We start from the raw sequence: 20,835 nt of genomic DNA, 5'->3' as shown, positions 1-20,835 counted from the left end.
CCAAGAGAATGGATGGTGGGTTGCCTTCTGTCTGAACACTCTAAACGGACCTTGTGTTTAAACCACACTATTTGATTCAAGTGCAACTAATGCAGCATTCTCAGCACCATTATTAAAATGGATACGTTTCACCAGGCACACACAGACACACACAACATTTAAAGCACCGTATGATCCTGCCCAAAGCTGAAGAGAGCATTAACCAGTGTTATGATACATTACTTGGAAAGTAGCCTGATGCCCCTTAATTAGAGGCTGCCTGCTAAGGTATACTCAGCAGGAGAAGAGTTAAGGTTGTATTTGTAACCTTAAATCTCACCTTACCTGGCTTGCAAGTGCTTAACTGTGCAACTTTAATGTGTTCTTATCAGAGCATTTTTATTGAACCATTATTAACACCGTTAGATACTATCTAGCATTTCCCACATCCCCCTCCTCCTCAGCTGTTACCTGAGCTACAGAAAACAAGAGATTCAAAGGAAGCACTTGACTCAGCCTCTGCTATCATCCTCCAAACATCCCTTGCCCCTAATCCCCTAGCAGCTTCCTTAAACAGAACTAGAGTTTTGCTTGCTATGTTTCTTGCCCTCAGCCAGCCTATGCACTGAAGAAAACCCTCTACTGATAATTATTAAGTTCCCCTGACACTAGCTGCTCATTAATCTATTATTTTGCTCCTCTAATTACTTTTGTCTGAGTTAACAGTCTCCATTCTGCATCTTTCCTGGGTCTCACTCAGGAGATGCTCATGTCAAATGTGACTTTTCTTCATCCCCAGCTTCCTTACAGCCTGTGATCTGTGCACAGACTCTGAGACCCACCCTGCCACTTCTTGAGGCACAAGCCAGGTTCTCACATGGAGCAACCTGTACTGTGTGCCTGTATTTCACCCAGGCTGCGGTGTGTGCAACTCCAGGCATTTGAGCCTAGAGCTGAGCTTGCTGAAATGTTTAAGTCATAGGGGCTTCCCATCCCCACCTGCTTAATTCCCTGGAAATCTCCTGAAGGAACCCTCTCACAGCTGGAGACCTCTCACAGGATGAGTGGCTACTTACAACTTCACGGTGCAAGAATCATCCATCTTTATTTACACCCTGGTTTCCCTTTGCAGTAGCCTTTTACCCAAAGACCAACAGTCAGTACAAATTAGCTTTAAGTCCCGTGGGCAGAAGGGAAGACAGAGATGAGAATCAATTATTTATTTGCCCAGAAGACACCAAGTCCATCAGGGACAAACACATTTGATACAAGTGAGATTGTCAGAAGGAGTCTGGAGATGCAAAGTTTGGAGCCTGGTCTGAGCTGTAGTTCACAGAATTTCTGACTTTTTGGATCTCACCAGGAGTGACACTAAAGATAATTAATTATTCTCCTGTTCCCTTCACACAGCTGTACTTTAGGTTCTATAGGCAGTCTCTGGACAGCTGTACAGATCCGTATCCTGCAGTCAAAGGATGCCTTTTCCTTGCAGATACAGCATGACTCAGGATACTTTTTTTCTCCTTCTCTGTTTTCACTTTGCATGCTTACTGCTGTTTCACAGTTCTAGCCTTTGAGGAAGGTGCGTAAGGTTGGTAAACATCAAAAAACTTACACGTGCAGCAAAATGCATGCACACAACCAGCAGGTTGAACAAACAAATGAGCACATAGTAAAAGGCTCCCAAGTGAAGCATACAGCAGTATGCACATGGATACCCACATGGCTTTCACTGATTTAAATGTTTATCCACTCAGTGGGATGACTGCTGCCAGTCCTCAATCAGGCTCATGAAGTAGGACATGGCCCACAAGAACATTTACTGCAAGCAGGAATCCTCCATCACTGCTTTCTTCGTCTACCTCAAGCTGCAGCCAGCTTATGTCCCACTGGTGGCCTTTTTGGGACACAAGACATGGGCTTTTGAGCTGCCCAGTGGAGTGTGTCGTGGGTATGGCCTTCTCCAAATTCTGTGGCTCTTCCTCTCTGCTGCAGCCTTACATCAATACTGTGATAATTGAAATCTCTGACGATCAATGCCTTTTTCCAGGCCCTTATTACCTGCATTATGCACTTTTACTGGTGGCTGCAGGCCAGTGGTGATCCTCAGGATATGCTCATCCTTCACATCACTCACGTCAGCCCCAACCTGGTGTGAACTTCAGTGGCTGCATCAGGCAGTGACTCTTCCCTGTTTGGATGGGCCTGCACTCAGTCATTCTCCTGCTGCCTGCTCTGCACCCCGCACCACGCTAATACTGAGGTGGCCACTCACTGCAAGTCTATGAGAAGGGATGATTTGCTCAGCCAGTGCATGAAATAGTACAGGGTATATGAGAAGACTTGTGGTTTTTTTTCTTTTGGTATGGTTCAGCAAGAAAGAAAAATCAAGTGTAGAAAAAATAAGAACAATGCTTTTGAAATTTCACCTCCTAAAAAAATTAAGTTAAAATAATCCCATGTCTACAGTCTCTCCTGTTTTTCTTCAGACAAGAAAGGGAAGGATGTTCTGAAGACACAATTTTGAAATGCTCACAAAGAAGGTCTGAGTGAGGGGGGCAAAGAGCACCAGCCTTCACATCCCCAGATTCTTCTGCAGCCTTTTATTACCAGAATAACTCAATACTTTCAGTTGGCATGTTCCCACTTCCAAGACATTTGTATTCAGATGCTGGAGAAAGCCTCCACTCTGCAGAAGGCTGAATGATGCCTGACCTTGCTGTGGTCAACACAGCAAGCAGTGACAGGATGTCCTGCCCCCCAAAGCCGGTTTATTTTTTGCCCTGAGTTCATCTCTGTCAGCAGACTTCTTGCAGCTCATGGGGCATAGATACTAAGTGTCTTCATCAGTGGGACTGGTGTGCAAGTAGAGGGAGTGACGGAGAGCACTGGAACAGGCTGCCCAGGGAGGTGGTGGAGTCTCCTTCTCTGGAGATGTTCAAGACCTGCCTGGATGCCTACCTGTGCAAACTACGGTAGGGAACCTGCTTTGGCAGGGGGGTTGGACTCGATGATCTCTGGAGGTCCCTTCCAATCCCTACAATTCTGTGATTCTGTGATTCTGAGTGCCAAGAGAAAAATCAAATGATTTCATGGGAGAAGCTGGAAAGGTTGAAGACTTTGGGGCTGTATGCTTAACTCCCTCCAGACAGCACTGTTCTATGCATTGCTATGGATGTTGTCATCCACATTCATTGAGATCCTCACACCAGAGGAGACAGCCACTCTGGCTCCAATACAGCATATATCAGGCACTGAAGTCAGCCGTCACTGAGATCAGCTGAAGTCAAACTACACCATATATTAAAATTGGTGAACTCTCTTTAAATGAAATGTAATAATAGTAATGCAGGGAACAGCTTTAAGCTACTACCTTAACCTTCCCTAGTGTATCTTCATCCTACTGCGAAAGGAGAGGAATATGCTTGTCTGAAGTGAAAGTACTTATAGATTACAGCTACAAGGGGAAAAAATGCAGCCTTTCCATTTCCTTGTTAGGAACCACTTTTTTAAGGATGTTTGAACTGAAACCAGAAAATTCACAGCATTTTAAATTTAATATCTCTTTAATTCATAGTCAACCTTTCTGTATCTTTACAAGCACACTTTACATTTTGAGCAGTGAGCTCTAGCTGTAAACATGGAGCTGCCAGTGATGAGTATGACCTCCAGACATCAGGGAAATGGGACCCAGTCTTAAAACGTCACCTCTTTGCCCCTATAAAGCCTAAAAAATACCTGTCACTGAAGAAGTAGCACCAAGCACATGTGACCCAAAGCAGACTCGTTAGTTCACATCACTAGAGGGAGACACGATAACATACACACAGGCAGTATCTTGCATTCAGTGATGTTTTCTGCCAAAAGTCTATTGAAGTTGACTTCTTAAAGGTAGGATACAAGTGTGCTCAATGGCATGTTTGTACAATGGAGCACAGGGAAGGCTGGTAGGGAAAGAGCAAGACAAAACCTACTAAACAGCAGGGACAGGGGCAAGCAGATCTTTTTTCTTCCTAGTCATGCCAGCAATGTCCCTTGATTTCAAAAGGTTTTTGCAGGTGGAAATGAAGGTGAATTTGGTAAGGTTCATCAACTTGCTGTTGGAATTCCACTTATGCTAGTGTATGGCAACAATTCCTTTCCCTATCATCATTAATTACATAAGATTCTGAACTCTCATCTTCTCAGTTTTGATTTCTGGTCTTCTGGAATCCTTCAAGACCATCTCACGGAAAGTCAGCAGGAGAAGAATAATCTGGTAAATCCCAAATATCCTGGCTAAACAGGCACATCTCAGTCTCCCCTTCTACTCTGCTCTTGTGAGGACCCATCTGGAATACTGTGTCCTAGTGTGGAGCCCCAGCACAAAAAAGACAGGGAGCTGTTGGAGAGGGTCCAGAGGAGAGCCACAAAGATGATCAGGGGACTGAAGCACCTCCCCTACAAAGACAGGCTGAGGGAGCTGGGCTTGTTCAGCCTGGAGAAAAGGAGGCTGTGGGGTGAACTCATTGCAGCCTTTCAGTACCTAAAGGGAGCCTACAAACAGGAGGGGAATCAACTCTTTGAAAGGGTAGATAACAGCAGGACAAAGGGAAATGGTTTTCAGTTGAGGGAGGGGAGATTTACGTTGGATGTCAGAGGGAAGTTCTTTACTGTGAGAGTGGTGAGGTGCTGGAACAGGCTGCCCAGAGAGGTTGTGGATGCCCCGTCCCTGGAGGTGTTCAAGGCCAGGTTGGATGGGGCCCTGGGCAGCCTGGTCTGGTATTAAATGGGGAGGTTGGTGGCCCTGCCTGTGGCAGGGGGTTGGAGATTCATGATCCTTGAGGTCCCTTCCAACCCTGTGATTCTGTGATTCAGTTGAGAAGCACTTGAAGGTAGAGGTAGTGACTATACAGAACTGCACAGACAGGAATATTATACACGCAGTGAACTAGAAAGATGCTGCTCTTCTGCAGGTGAATGAAAGTTTTTATATAGGTACAAAATAACTCAGCCTTTAAAATGCCATGGAAAAGATCCAAATACCATGCACTGACTCAAAGCAATACCCATTCTGGGATGAGGAAAAATGGAGGCAATTCTGTCAGACTTCAACTTGCTATTAAAAAAAAAAAAACAAACCCATAGCATTTCTATTTGGCAGGAAAGCCACTAACTTGGTACACAACTACCATATTCCCACTGATAGCACAGAAAAACCTGACAAAGATATAACAGACAAACACTGACCAAAAGACCACAGATGTTTCCCTCCAACCACTGCCGAAGGCAGCAGGGCAAAGTCCCTCCTCCCAGCAGACTAATTCACCTATTCCTCAAGTGCTAAAATACTTGTGAGGCCGTACTCTTTGTCTCTGTCATGGAATGGGAAAGAGAAATCAAAGCTGCATTAAAGCTGCTATGACAATGAACGTTTAATGTATCAACATGAAGCATGTTTGTACTGAAACAGCAACACAGACAGCAGGGACTGAATGGAGCACTATTACAATAGGACGATCTGTACCTAATGATATATAAGCTGCATAGAGAAGGAAGAAATCAAACCCATTCTATGTACCAGGGAGAGAGCAGGACTTAATCACGTAACGTTATTATAGATGGGGGTGGGAGGCTCTTGCTTCTGGGTCATGCAAGAAGAAGAAGGGATAAGAAGTAAGATGCAACTTACTCCAGAACCTGTAGCAGGGGATTGGACTAGATGATCTTCACAGGTCCCTTCCAACCCATAAGGTTCTGTGATTCTGTGACTTCTAAAAAAAAGGGGGGAAGGGGAGGTGGGGTGGGAAGTGGAGCCAAAGTAACCGGGATGAAAATAGAAACTGAAGTAAATTTGGATGCCTTTTGGAAAAGCCTGGAAAAAGTTGAAACTTTGGCTTCTTTCCCAGGAACTCTGTGAGCCAGCAACCTTCCCCAAATCCTCCTGTACAACATTGGACAAGAGAGAAACTGGGCTAACAGAGGAAAAGATTTCAGAATGAGTCCTGAAACAAACAGGGAGCATATAAGAGACAAAGTGAGAGGTCTCTGTGGAAGAGAAGACCAGATTTTTTCCAGAGTATTTTGACGATACAAGAAATAAAAGAAAGGAGACATGGTTAAAAAGCATTCTTTCCCTCCAACATCGTAGAAAGCTGAGTGAAACAAGTACCTTGTAAACTTTACATTTCCAGATTAGGCAAAGGCAGATGAACAGAGCTCATGCAGTAACACCACCAAATTAAAAAAAATAATCACATTTAAAAGAAAATAATATATAATATATATATATTATATATATTATATATATTATATAACTCCTTCTCCTCAACTCAAGGTTTTTAGAATGTAGAAGAAAGGTGGGCTAAATGCAAATGGCTTAGATAACCAGAAAATCCCTTCCCACATGTCACCACCCAATGCTTACTGGGTTGACTTGTGATGACTCTGTATGAAAGCTTTCTGTTTATTATCTTCTTTGAGCAGAAATAAGCTTTCCTTACAAACTCAAAGTGAAGTATTAAGGCTTTGGACAGCAAGGAGAGGCAAACAAACACTGGACATAAAGACCAAAGTTGCCCGTGTGAATGACAAGGTCACCTTAAATTTCATGCTTTCAGAGAGCTCTCTGCTTCCTTCATGTTCAGTATTTGACCCTAAAAGGGGACTTGCACATACTGAAGGAAGATACGTGAGTGAGTGGAGGATGTGAGATAATCTGTCTCTTTCAATTTAGGTCTCATCCTCATCTCTAGAAATTGAGCCCCAAAGCATGAAGTATAACATCCTTCTCAGTATTTTGGTGTGAATAACAAGAATATCCAGATTTGTTCACATTATCCTCAGAAACACACAAACTGTTTGAGTCTTGCCAAGTTCCTATCTTTAAATAACTTTCCATGGCAGTGAGTTCTACAGCTGTTTATAAACATATTACATGTATACCATCTCAATTACACAGAGCAGGAAGGCACTCTTCTGTATTCCCTACCCTTCTAAACTTCCCAGGTTATGGTAAATTCTCTAAAACTCAATAAGAATTTCTACCACCCCCTAGGGGGAATTAACCTGGCATATTTGACAAGCCTTCCCATCTCCTTTCATTTTACACTGTGACATGAAACTTGGGTGTTGTAATCAATACTTATCTGCTTTCCTCTAGACTGTTTTTTATGCTGTGATTACTACTGCCATAACTAAGCTCTTTTTTTGAGCTAAAGTACATATCCTTAGAATGTCAGGAGGAATATGAGGGAATCCAGACTCTTGTCTTCCATGCCAAACTGCCTTGCTATGCTGAGGTCAGGGAAGTCAGACTGGGAATGAAATACCTGGTGATTTCATAGAGGTTTCACACTGTAACTGCTCTAAGAAAATGGAATGGTTTGCAACTCTACTGGTTACACAGAACCAGTAAATCCCATTTGTTCAACCTCGAGCTGAGCCTCATAGAGATCAGTGTAGCTTTGCCTTCCTGTAACAGCCTCTGAGATTGCCAAAACACTTGGCTACTAATGTCACAGAACTTGCCATAGCATCCTGGAGCAAAGCCTTCAGGGAGATTTTAACCAACACCTCATGAGAAAGCAGCAGAAGGATGACTCTTTCTGTCACTGTGAATACCAGCTCCTCCAGACAGAAGCTGCCTTTTTCTTTGGCACTTGTCTGCCCATCTAGGACAATGGGCTTGGTAGCGAGATCTCTGGTGATGCCTGCAACAACAGTCCATGTCCATGTTGCTGTTAACTCAATTCACAAGAGCTTTAGGGCTGCTGTTGAGAGAGAGTTTATTGAGAAGTATATGAATGTACATGAATATTTATTTTCCCCAGGAAGCTTTTTCAGTCAACCAAGCATCTAGCATGGCTCTGACTAAGATGGAGAGATGAGGAATGATAAATGATTGCCTCTTGGATTCTGATCTCAGCAGCTTATGGGTAGGGAGAACATGCATTAGCCTGAATAAACATAAGTCAAGAAAGACGTGAAATAAAACTAAGATGAGCTCAAAAGCAGACACTGCCTACCATCTGTAAACTATCTGACTGAGTTTTTTCTTGACTGTGAAAGTTGTTCTCCTGATGCATGGTTCAGGGAAAACAGAGCATCTCATAATGAAACTGGCCACAGATGGGTAGGCCGCCCCTGTTAGCCCACACAGAACCTGCCAGCATGATGAATGATATGTGGCCCTGAGCTGGGGCCTTCTCCAGCCTGTGGCACAACTGGGAATTTGATTGGATTGCATTCAGTGAGGAAAAATAATCTATACCTTCATGTAGGCTATGAGTTAATAGTAAGAAGAAAACAACAGGATAGCACCCACTCCTTACAGAAAGTCACAGAGGGGAGATTCTGAGTTTTGTCCCTTTCAAGAGATGAGAGCCTACAGGATATCCCCAAGTGAAATATTCCTAATGCTGCCAACTGCCAAGTCACCTAGCTTGTATTAGTAATCTCCAATACTCATCCCCATTCTAGAGGAACAAACCAGGGACTCCTTATACATCCATTTCAGAGGGTTTCTAAGGCTTACCATCACACAGTGGGATAAGAAGTCACATGGCGCAGCAGGCTTAATAAGCCCATGTCCTGGATCTCAAGGGAGGCAATTGGACTGTGTGCAGAGAGGTGCTGGAAACTGCAGGTCAGCAATCCCATAAGACCTCTGCTGGCTGAAGGAGAAGAGCTACTGATGTTTGTGCTCCCAGGCAATGCCTATTAAGCTATCCATAGCTAGTTAGATGCCGTTGCCCTGGTCCTAGAGCACTGGAACCTGTCAGATAAGGAAGAAAAGGGTCTGGCTGACTCTCTTATTTGGTTGCTCTGTTAAAATCCAGTCAGACAACCACCTGAAGAGAAACAGAGGAGGAGAGCAAGGACTTGAATCATTTCAAGGAATGTAATTTCTGCTTTCATTACTATATACTGCTTGGAACTAAAGCTGGTCTGTATTGTCAATTGCCATCTGAATTATTAAGTATTTTTCCCCTTATCTGTCTTCTTCCCAGGTGCTAGAGTCAACAATTACAGACAAACTTCAGTTATTTCACCAGAGAAGGAGAGAGGGTTTTCCTGTGGGTTGATTCAAGGCTTGGGGACTTACAGTTGATTCGAGAAAAATGCCCTGTTCAAGTACTCACTAAAGTACCAGCAAAGGAAGGCATGCAGCATTTTTAAAATGAATTTTCTATTTCCCAGATAGGCAAACGAGTGGGATATGATGGTTCATTTAAATGAATGATCACATGCATCTCTGCCTCTTTTGCACAAAGTAGGCAGCATCACCGACTTCCCTTTGCATTTGTATCTTCCACTTCCCAGCCAACAAGAAATAAATCATTTTTGTGGTCCTAACCTAGGTAATTAGCCAAACACTACTGACCGAATCAATGAATGAAATAAACAGTAGACAAATTTGCTAATGAACTCCTTCAGGAAAGTGCACAAAGAAAAAGTAATTTGGCTCTCTCGACCCCCAGTGCTGGTTTAATTTCATAACCTGTCCACTGAAAACCTCCTACACAAGCTCTATAACACTCGCTCTTAGAATTCTGCAGACATGAGTTTAATCACAAAAAGATCCACAGAGAGAAAAAGAGAGAGATTTTAGAAACCTTTACAATGTCTAAAATAGCTCTTTGATGCATAGCAGATGTGCTCAAAACTAGCATAAATCAAGCCAAAATGCCTGACAATCACGGAAAAGGGAGATTCCAAGATAAGAAGATGTTTCTAACCACTGTAGCTTTGAAATACAATTGGAATTTTTTGTTAATTGTCAACCTCAGGGAAAACAGATAAAAGGAACCCTTTTGTCCCTCATTTTGGACAAGTGTCCTACTGGTATGCGTGCTACACAAAGACTGGACTTCTGCCTGAAATCAGTTCCTCTGTATGGATAAAAGCTAATAGATGGGTTGAGACGCAGGAAGAGACAGTAGAACAAGCAGTGAGATGTGGACATGACAGACTGTCATGAAGGAATGCCTGTCCTCCCTCCCCAATTAGAAAGGAGGAGCTTGGTGGGCTTCACTGTTAAAAGGAAGGCCTGAAGTTTGATTGAAAGAGGGCTAGTGTGAAGACACTGATGGATATTTACAAGGCAGTGTCTCTCAGACACATAGCACAGGAAGAAAAGTGAGGAGGCACAACACTGGGAAAATGATGAACAGACCCATGAAAACTGACACAGGAATAAAAGCAGGGGTGGGATTCCCCAGTCCAGCTGTTTACCAGAGAGGATTGCCAGAATAGAAATATGCTCTGAGGAATCCTCAGAAGGGAGAAATGAAGTCTGTGATACCATGGAGAAGGCAGTACAACTGAAAAACACCTCAAAGCACAAGTATGCAGCCAAAGTGATGAGCCAAGACAAGAATCTTCATATTGCTCTTCTGAATGATGCATCTGATACATGTCAGGACTCAGTTTTCACAAAGATTTAATTCTCCTATAACTCCTTTAACTCGAACATTAGGTTGTGCTCACAGTGTGTTTCATACTAAGATACAAGAAAAAGTTGGGTAGAAGACTAAAAGTCTGAGGGTACAGTAAGACAGAAGACTCAGTAGGAAATAAATCTTAAGAGGAATACTGTCAACATTAAAAGATTTTAAGTACATGTTTAAAGGTGAAAAAGTTAGGACTGATTTCACCATGCATGTCAATGGCACATCTGTGCTTAATACTAAAAAATCTGGAAAATCAAGCAGTGACAATGATACCATAAAGGATTAGTGTTCCCCACATCAGCTCCCCACATCTGCTCTTCCCACTTCTTCCTGGCAGTCTTTACTCATCTTCTTTCCTTCTTCTGCAAGAAACAGGCCCAAACCACAAGATGCATATCTAGATTTCAAATACATGAATGCTTTGGCTGAAGAGATGAGACAGGAAACCTGAACAACGCCAACGTGAACCACAGACATCAAATCCAGGGGCTTCTGGATGCAGCACTTGGGCCCCGTTCTATCATCTCTTTCTGGCCCCCTCTCTCTAACTTTATTTGTGCAACTCTCTTCCCTTTGCTGGCTGACAGCTTAAATTTCTCTAGCATACAAAGAAGGCTTGTATTCTGCATACTTCAAGCTCTCCTTAACCCTTTACACATATGGCAATACCACAGAATACTATACAGAGTTAATGAATGCTTTCCCCACATGCTTCAGATGACAGAATTTATGATGACAAAAAGGAAATCCAGTAAGGAGCTCTCTCCTCAAATGACATGATACAGAAGAGAAACCCAATAGTTGTTCCCATCCCCTGTGATAAGTTCTAAGGAATGAAGGTTTCCTTGCAACTCATAGTGCTATCACCATGAAGTCTGACTACTTAAAGAACATCTTCCTTCCAAGCTTGCCACATTTTCAAACATGGAAGGTGTACTTACTTAGATAGCAGAACAAAAACTGCTCTTTTGCATGGCAGATCAAATATCTCCTTTACTCACCGCACAAAAAACCAGAACACTGTCTGCCAAAGTGGAAAGTAATATAAAATCACCTCTACTACTATCTTCCTCTCCCTTTTAAGGTGAATCAATGGGAAGCAAACTCAGTTTTTCAGAAAGAACCTCTTCTATGTAATATACAAACAGAAATTCTTCTTTCTCTCCCACTCCAGCATCGTTTTCTTCCCACTCCCTTCATGTGCATTACCAGCAGTAGAGATCAGAACAGCAAGACAAAGGCCAAAGCTAAACAGAATCACAGGTCCAGTTCGGCACAAAATCTACTGAAGTAATTTCAGTTGTTCCCTGGGACAATCTGGTTATCATGCTTTGGAGGTCATGCTACAAAACATGCTTGCAATGCACTGAGGAGCCTTGCCTCATTTCTGCAGTTGCCTGAATTTCTACTAAAATTTTCAGTAACATTGGAAAAGAAAGAAACTACTGTAGAGTTCACAAATCCCCAGCAGGATACAGGCCTGTTGAGTCACTTACCTGTTGGGGTGAGGTGCCTCCAGGTGATCACAGGCTCTGGACGCCCATTTGCCATGCAAACCAGGGTCACATTGCTGCCTTCATTCACGGTGATGTCCGAGGAGATATTGGAGATCTTTGGTGGAACTGTGAAGACAAAACAAAGTTGGACCTCATTAATTCTGGAGGGAAGCTGGTCCTACTTATTAACCAAAGGCAGACATGAACTCCTCTCACAGATTGCACTCCAGTTTACCACCCAGTTTTCTGAATTAGAACAGTGCTCCAAATATAAGGTTATGGCTTCTTAGCATCTGAGAAAATCAATTCAAGTGTAACAACCTTTCAATGGTTTCAAAGACGTAAAAAGAGAATGGAAAAAGATACATAGAGCAATGCTCTGCTTTCAGGAGTAACGCATAGGGTAAAGCAGCCAGGAGAGGGAAAAGAGAACTGAAACAGAGACATGGGCAAGGTCACAGCCGAGTCAGGAAACACTGAAAAAGTAGGGTCTTCTGGCTGTGAGAAAGCTGTCAGCATTGATTAGAGAGCACCTGATACATGCCCCAAAAGCCCAGTAGCACTAACTTCTGTGGAGGCACAGTCATAGGACAAGCATGACTCACCTGAAATATGCAATGAGGAGACCAAATCAGAATCTCCAGGAAAGCCTCTTGCACAAGACTTCCTTTAGCTATCTTCTCTCCTTAATTTTGTTTTTCTGGGAGCTGCCCTACAGGACTACCTCTGTTTTGAGGACCTACATCTTCGAAGAGGTAGAAGTATCTTTTTCTGCAACTGTGATACTTTATGTTTGTAGGCTTCATAAAGGAACCTCTTGGAACTTGCCTTACTGCCCCAAGGCTGCACAGAAGAAGGTCAACACTACACATTGCCCCAGCTCTCAACATTCATTTTGAAACTAAAATAACCCTGGACACTATTTTATCTCCTCCTGCAGGGTTCCAGACCTAAGGCACAGAATCAGAGGTACACTTGCTACTGATGCCTTCCCTGAGCAGATACAACTCATGGTAAGGGCACGTGGCCCTGCTCTGTTGCTGTTTGTGTTACCAAACACTCACTGGGAATGGATCTAGAGAGCCCATAAATTCATTTCCTCCCTGACTGCCACAACAAGTTCAAGAAGCAGAGATGTGAGCCATGGCTTATGGAGATTTGCTGTGTGAAGGTACAACAACAGCAGGAAGTTTTCTGTGGTGCCTTTCAGCTAAGCAGGATGCCAGACGCTATCCGCACCTCCCATGGCACAGCTCCCAAAGCACAGTAGAATGGTTAAAGGTTCATACCAGCCACAGCTTTTGCTCCTGATGCCTTAACGGCCTTCCCAAGTAACTGAGTTTCTGTCAGGAAATGAAGTGATCCACAGGGGCTTAAGCAGAGGCTGTGGGCAAGGAGCGAGCCCTGTGTTTCAGCCTCCCAGCCATTTTCTGAGGCAAAACAAGCCGTGGTTTGTTCCTTCCTCATGTTTGTGTCTCTTCCATGCATCATGCCCAGGAGGAGGTGAGGGAGTTTAGCTAAAAAGGAATCTTCTTACTTTCTACTTTTTTTTTCCCCAGCTTCCAAATTTGTGTGTAGCGAGGAATGAAACAACATCATTTTCTGCTTTGCTTACCACAGAGTAAACAGACAGCAACCTCCTCTTTCAGCTCCTTGGCAGGAGTGGCTGATGGCCCTTCTGAGGCAGAGCTGCCTATAGATAGGTGGGGAAAAGGAAATGAAGCCTGAAGAGAGCAACTCACGTCAGCAAGCTGCATACCTGGATTCATAGCAAAATGGTGTTTACAACCCCCATTCTGTTGGCCCCAAACTCACAGCCAGGCCTTCAGTATCTATGACCATGGCATCATTTTGGAGGAGCAAGGGCACCCAAGCAGGAACTACTTGAACAAGGCAAATGCATATTTGCAGGCAAGCTTGCTAACCTAGGTGAGGAGGGATTGAAATGAGGAGTGGGGAGGGACTGTCATAGTATGGAGAGAAAGGACGGCACCGTAGTCAGTTAGAGAGCAAAGGGGACCAGCAAAACAGCAAAGGATTTTGCACTTCTGCTTGTGAAAGCTGCGGGTCCATCTCAAATGGGCTGTGCACAAATACAGTCATCACAATGACTGGAGTACATCCAGCTGTGTTCTGAATGGTGAGCTGGCTGGGAGCTATGGATCAGAGGCTATCAAAGCATCACACTTGATGGCTGTTTTTTTTGCTACCAAGCTATTTCATTATGAAGAGACAGTGAATGAAGTATCCTTTTGTGAGACAGAAGAAGCCTCAAAGTCACAGGCCTGGCAGGGAACTTCAGCCACCCTGATATTTGCTGGATAGGTAAAAGTAGCCCAGCAGAAGTAGTGGTTCCACAGGTTTAGCGTAAGCTTGTGCCCTTGCAACAAAGATGAACCATATCTTAGGTTGTATTAACAGGAGCATAACCACCTAAGTGGAGGGAAGTGGTTATATCTCTTTATATGGTGCTTCAGATGCTGTCTCTTAAGCACTACATCCAGTTTTGGGCTCACTAGTACAAGAACGCCATTGACATACAGAAGCAAGTCCACCAGAGGGCTTCCAAGATGATCAGAAGGCTGCAAGCGCACAGTGTACAAGCACTGCCTGAGAAAGATGGGTAAGTTCACACTCAAAGAGAGAAAGAAGAGTGAAGGTCTTACTACTGTCTACAAATACCTAGTGGAAAGGTGCACAGGCGACATTCAGAATTGCACAGTGATCAGCAAAAAGCAGCAGACGAGCTGCTACACAGTGACAATTCTAACTCAAAATGAGGAAGAAACTTTCATTTTCGGGAAATCAAAGACAGGAACAGATTCCCAAAGAGGTGGTGGAATATCCATCCCTGGAGATACTCAACCCTTGCCTGGATGAAAACCTAAGCAACCTTCTCTAACTGGCACCAGAATGGAAATAGAAATGAATTTGGAAGCCAGTCTGCTGTGCAAGAGTTTGTGTTGATGGCTGAGCTCTTGGTGAGGCAACTGGAGTAAGAGACGTAAGAGACAGTTGATTGCACCTGGGTTCCCTTTCCAGGAGATAAGGAATTTCAGAGCAGGGATATCTTCCTAAGAGCACAACACTGAGTAAAGCAAGGCAGAGCAGAAAATCAACCCCTTTCTCTCAAAGCAAAATCCTCTGATAAACAAGCCTTGATACCTTTTACATCAATGATTTCCTGTGAGCCATTAGTAGTGCATCCATACTTGTAGGAAGAAGTTGGAGAAGACATAAGGAAAAAAAAACCAACAAGCAAGCATTGCTGAAAAACACTGATGTTGCCAAATAATTATATCTCACCAGGCTGAGGGATGTATGAGAGTTCCACTGACTGTGAAAGCGATCCATTTCCTGCTTCCTTCCCTTTATCACAGCCCTGTCCTCAGGATTTTCTGCACAGCAAATGCTTGGCAGTACAAAACAACAGTCACACAGTGCTCTCCGGAAGTGGCCACTAATGCCTCAGGACTGCAGAAAGGACAGCAGAAAGAAAATACCCCAGGTAGGAAATCAAATGCCCTGCCTCCTCCAAAAGGCACTTATGGTTTCACATTTGTGGTATGCACAAACAGCATTGAATTGCAGCACCATGATGAGATCTGGCTCAGCACTGAGTAGGCTTTGTTTTAAACTTGTAGGCTTAGCGTGAGAAAGAAAAATGGAGTGCTGCTATTTTTGCAAGAGTTGTGCCCAACTTCTCTGTCAGTGGACACAAGGATAGTGATTTCACAGCATCCTCAGCACAGCTGAGTTGTGATGTGCTGGTGAAAACATGAAAGCAGAGCCCTGAGGAGACAAGAACAGTGCTAGACAACATGTTCCAGGGACTTATCTTAACCTCAAAGGGTTGGGGATTGCATCAGGAAAAAAAAGCCCCATAACAAACCAAGAAAAGGTCTGTTCTGGACTAAGCTGAAGTAGGCCTAGCAGATGGAGGCTCTGGCAGAACGGTCAATGCAAGCCAAATGGCTCAGCAGACAAAGCCACCATTGGGCATCAGCAGCAGAGCTTCAGTTAGGACATGTGCACCCTGCCCCTTCCAAAGCCGTCAAGTCATTTTAGTTTGCAGCACATCAAACGAACTCAGAAATAGATCTGACCACGCAGACCAAATGCCCAAGAGGAGAAGGATATTTCCAGATGGTCATATCTAGCTTGCCACTTTTTCTGTGGAAGAGAAAAGAGGGCATTCAAGGCTGAAATCCTGTTAGAAGTGTAATGTCTGGTTGCCTTCAGCCTGCTACCTTGGACAGAGGGCAAGGAAAGGCTGAGAGGAAGGGGAATAGCATAGGAAATAATTTTTCTGTGAATGTAAAGCCCAGTTTAGATTATCCTGCTTAACAGCCAGTCAGCATTAAAAGTGACCAGATCTTAGCGGACATTAATTTCTCTCAGACAATAAAGAGACTTAATTTTCAAGATGTCAAGATGGCATGTTAAAAATGCTGAAATTGTCAGCACCAGCAACAGTTAGCATTGCCTACTTGGCACTTGTCACTACTTTGTACACACCTTTTTAGGATAGTCTTAAAATGAGAAGCTTTGACCTTATTATTTTTTTCCCAAGTGTGGGCTGTGTTATATGTTCGCAGTTCCCAGACTGCAGGAAGGATGACTGCTGAGAAAAAAAAATAATCCTGTAGGCTGAGGAGCTTCTGAGATGTGACAGTTTCCTCTTGCCCAGCCATCTCTTAGTGACTCTCATCTAGCAAAACCTCTCACGCCTGGCCTCTCTGAGCCACTAGCATCAGGGCAAAAAAATCACAGCCTGGAGACCTGCAGAATGGGAAGCATTACAATTAAACAGCACTTTCCCACGTTCTTCTATTCAGCTGAACAACTTGCCCCTCCAGACATCAGGCTGCTGTCGGATCCTTTTGGCTCTGGTGATGTTGGGAAAGCACTGCCAGGTCTACGGTACTGCTAAGGAAGACTAAGCTGCCAGATTGTTTTTCTCCCTTCAGCATAAAAGGGCAGACTTTACCCTATGCTTAGGGACCCATTGGAAGGGGGGAGAGAAGGGACCGATGTGCAGAACACCACATAACACAGCCATACTCATACCAAGGACACGTTCTGGAGGGCTGGAAATGAATTCAAGGAAGAACAGCTTTTCATGAATGCCTATTTATTTCTTCTACCTTTCAGATCTACGATATGCCTGATGCAAGCTCAGCATCTCCTAGTACATGTCATTGATTGTAAATCATAAACAACAAATTAACCACTAACCATTCTTCTCAAGAAGATCAAGTCTGGAAGAGCGGGGGCTGCACAGCAGGAGGGGCAAGGGCAGAGCTGGTGGAGAAATGCAAGTCCCAGGCAACGTGCAGTGACAGAGCGAGGTAGGAAAGGGTTGCACAAAACCTGCTTTGCACTAAGCCCATTCAAGTTAATTGCTGTCAATCTGTTACTTTCATGACAACTGCAACTCACATTAATTTATATAATAAGAAAGACCGAGACATGAAAAATAGAGCACACTCCCCCAGCACAATCACTGTTGCTCTCAAAATGAAAGCAAGTGATTTGTTTTCACAAAACATTGCCATGTCTCAAAAACACCCGCTACAGCAGTTATTACAAGCCAGGGGCCATATACAGGAGGCAGCAAGGAAACCACAAACAAGAGAACACACAACATCTGCTGTTGTTATCCTTGCCTTTTATGACCAAACCCCTTCAGAGCTCAAAACTCCTCCTGAGATATTAGCTGTAATTGTGTACGCTAGGTCAGCTTTATCATATGTAGCTATGGAAGCAGGTAATGAGTGAGGCTGTGCCCTTGATTTCCTACCAAATGAGTCAGACCAATGGTTAGGAGATGCAAACTCACATCCGCAGAGGCTGGCTCATGAGTGGAGTGCAGTAGAGGACAGAACTAGAGAGCACCCCTTGTCATCCATAACTAGGCTACCTGGCTGCTCCCTTTTGGCAAATGGAGCTTGGCACAAGACTGTGAGTTACAAACTTACACTCCAAAGCAGCTGCTCCCCAGTCTAAAATTATAAACTTGCTTAATGTTTCGGTATTTTGTCAGTAAGTTACAAAATGCATTTAAAATAAAATAATAATAATAAAAAGTCTTATTCCCACTCACTGGACCTGAGATACAGCAAAAGCTGTTTAATCTACCCAAGAAGTAGAAGCAAACAGTACTGAAAATAAGAAAGCCCAACAGCCCATAATCTCCACTAAGTGCTCTAATAGCTCGTCCCAAGAAGGGAACCTTGAATACAGACAAGAAAGTCACCACAACCATTTCCACATATCCCTATTAGTTAGTTACCTCCTCCAGTCTGTTTACTTCCCTCTCTATTGGCAAGTGGGACCCCCATCTGTTGGGCAAAATAAGACTCCCGCTCACCAGTCCACAGGAGCCCCTGGCTTTCAGGGCAAAAAGAAAACATCAGGACTTCTCTCAAAAGTCAAAGGAACTTTGCAGCTACCAAAGCCCTCTGCAGGTGCCTATCAATTAGCCTCCAGAGTTCTCATTTCCTTGTCCCGAGGTCCCAATTAACGGCACTTTGCAACAAATACCAAGTCGCTAATAGGCCCCAAGGCAGAGGTAGGGGGTTGCTGACCATCACACGCCCTTGAATGCTTTAGAGCTTCCACCTTGCTCACCACAATTAGGGGTCCTTTCCTGGGGCAATTAACTGTCAGCAAATTGGCCTCATTAGTCATTGTTTAGTCAATGTGTTAGTGGGGAGAGAGGGCTTGAAGAAGGGGCTGAGCTGCTAAACACAACTAAATGGTTTAATTTCCCTCTTATGTGTGCAGCAGGCTAATCACGGCTCTTTGCAGTAGTAACAAGAAACAGCTTGTTGCTACTCTAGTCTGCACGGGGAGCAAGTTGAGGGCTAGCAAGTAAAATTCAATGCCCTTTGGGATGTGGCATGCTAATGTCTTGGAAGCACTTTACAGATGAAATGCGACATGAGACCCGAGACGTGTTTTTTACGGTCTGATTCATGCTGCAGCCTCAACCGGAGAGATGAAGCTGTCACCAGGGCAGGAGGGCAGAGAGTGAAGTTGTTGAACTTCACTGAAAAATGCAGACTTCAAAACATCTCTCCAACCTTCTGCTCTGCTAGGTTTGCTTCATCCTACCAGTGCCTCTTCCAGTAGCTTTAAAGCTTCTGGTGAAGTAGAAAGAAACAATGAAAGTTTGTTTTTGTTTTGAATCCCTTGGGATTCAAAAAGATCTCTCAAAATACACTGCAGTGTTTTCAACAAGATGTAAAAACTGCTTATTTCCGTTGTCTGTAAGGGAATGTTTTGCCATGTTCACCCCTGGCAGCCTTTAGGGAATGGTCTGCCACATCCTGAGCAAGGAAGCCACCAGAGACCTGCAGTAGCCAGTCCCAGCACTGCCTGCTCCATTGAGGCACATTGCCTTCCAAACATCAGTTGCTGCTGATGTACAGAGAACACAGGCTGAAGGAAGCACGGGGGGCTGCCAGTTTGGCCTTTGCATGACAGCAAGCTTCCCTTTTGAGCAGCTGAGCCTCACTTGCTGGGTGGTCACATAGGGAATCATTTAAATCTAAATGGGGACTGTGCCTATTGCACTGAGTGGGAGTGGAGCAACAAACAGGACACGGTCATATCAAAGCCATGTGGGAAACCCCTCAGTTTACGGGGCTGGGTAGCATGTTAGACCTCGCTGCAGTGCTGACAAGCCAAACCATTTTGTCCAAAGGAAAGTTCTGTCTCATCTGACATATATTTAAGTGCCTGGGCTGTTTTTCCACATCAGATTGCATGGCAAACACTCTCAGTATGTTCGTTGATTCCTAGCAGAGAAAAGCATGGAGTGAAAACCTGCTGAACTGCCTTATCTGAGACCCATTGGAAAAGTCAGCACAGAACTGGATTCTATTGCTTACATGATCTTACTGATTTGTTTTAAACTCATCTCCATGAACTTGTCAAGAGAGAAATTATTCTACTTCCTAATTGAGGGATGGGGCTAAAAGCAGTCTCATCCTTCTAGCCGAGTGCCTCACCTTTAATCTCAGATCCCAGCCTTCTACCATAAAGCAGCTCCAGCTGCAAGCCTGAGCCCCAGGCCTGCTCCCATGCTGTCAGCATTTCACCAAGGATTCTGGCTGCCCCCCTTGGGCAAGCAAAGGATCACCAGCCCATGTTTGTGGATTCTGGACACCAGGTTCTTAGCCACATGCTTAGTACAAAGCACAAGCCAGGCACATGCCTGATATCTCCTTATCTCCAGATTCCAACTTCTGTACGTGAAGTATTGGTTGCTTGCTACGCAACTTCTTTTCTTTTCAATTAACATATCAAATTTATGCTGGGGTTGCAGCGATCCACTTATCTGTGGTTCATCTCTTTAAAAGAAAGCTCTGTGCATTTGCCATCGGCATCGCTTCGGTTCTCTTAGCTCAAAAACTGACTGCACTTGCTGAAGCCAGCTGCAAATGCTTTCTGACCAATTCTCCTGGAGAGGCCCGCTGTGAAAAAACATCCTCCTTCACAAGACATGTGTAAGCAACAACAGAAGTACTTACCACGCTCATCCCAAAGGATTAACCCTTGGAATGCTGCCTAATCCCAAACACTTCTAGGACTACAAATGTACACAGCTTTCAGTTTTTGTGCTTCGAGTGTGTCCTATATTTTCCTTCAGACCATTCTCTTTTTTTCTTTTTCCCCAAATCTGGAAGTATTTAGTTACAGTACTGAAGTAATGAAAGGTCTTTTCTTCTGCAGACATAACCCGCCCTCCTTGAAGAATTCTGTGAGAAATTCTGTGAGAAATGTTCTGCTTAGCATTTAAGTCCTCCAAATGCATCTCAGAGAGTTTTCTTCAGAAAACCGTTCTCATATAAATATTAAGCATGTTGGATGTATATGGGATGTACAGCTAATGTATGATTATTTTCAAGCTTGATTCA

The 20,835-nt window shown here is 43.9% G+C and overlaps 1 protein-coding gene across 4 annotated transcripts in view; it reads right to left on the bottom strand.

Annotated features, from left to right (window-relative positions):
- Positions 1 to 20,835, bottom strand: part of LOC125689536 (limbic system associated membrane protein) — a 957,706-nt gene that overhangs the window by 91,675 nt on the left and 845,196 nt on the right. For all 4 annotated transcript variants that reach the window (XM_048936808.1, XM_048936828.1, XM_048936797.1 and 1 more), the window contains one exon: positions 11,909 to 12,034. In XM_048936808.1, coding sequence (XP_048792765.1) covers positions 11,909 to 12,034 — 126 coding nt within the window. The remainder of the gene's footprint in view (positions 1 to 11,908; positions 12,035 to 20,835) is intronic.

This window comes from Lagopus muta, chromosome 1 (assembly GCF_023343835.1).
Source record: "Lagopus muta isolate bLagMut1 chromosome 1, bLagMut1 primary, whole genome shotgun sequence".
Lineage (NCBI taxonomy): Eukaryota > Metazoa > Chordata > Aves > Galliformes > Phasianidae > Lagopus > Lagopus muta.
The sequence above is the reverse complement of the archived record's forward strand: the minus strand, read 5'-3'. Positions and strand labels throughout refer to the sequence as shown.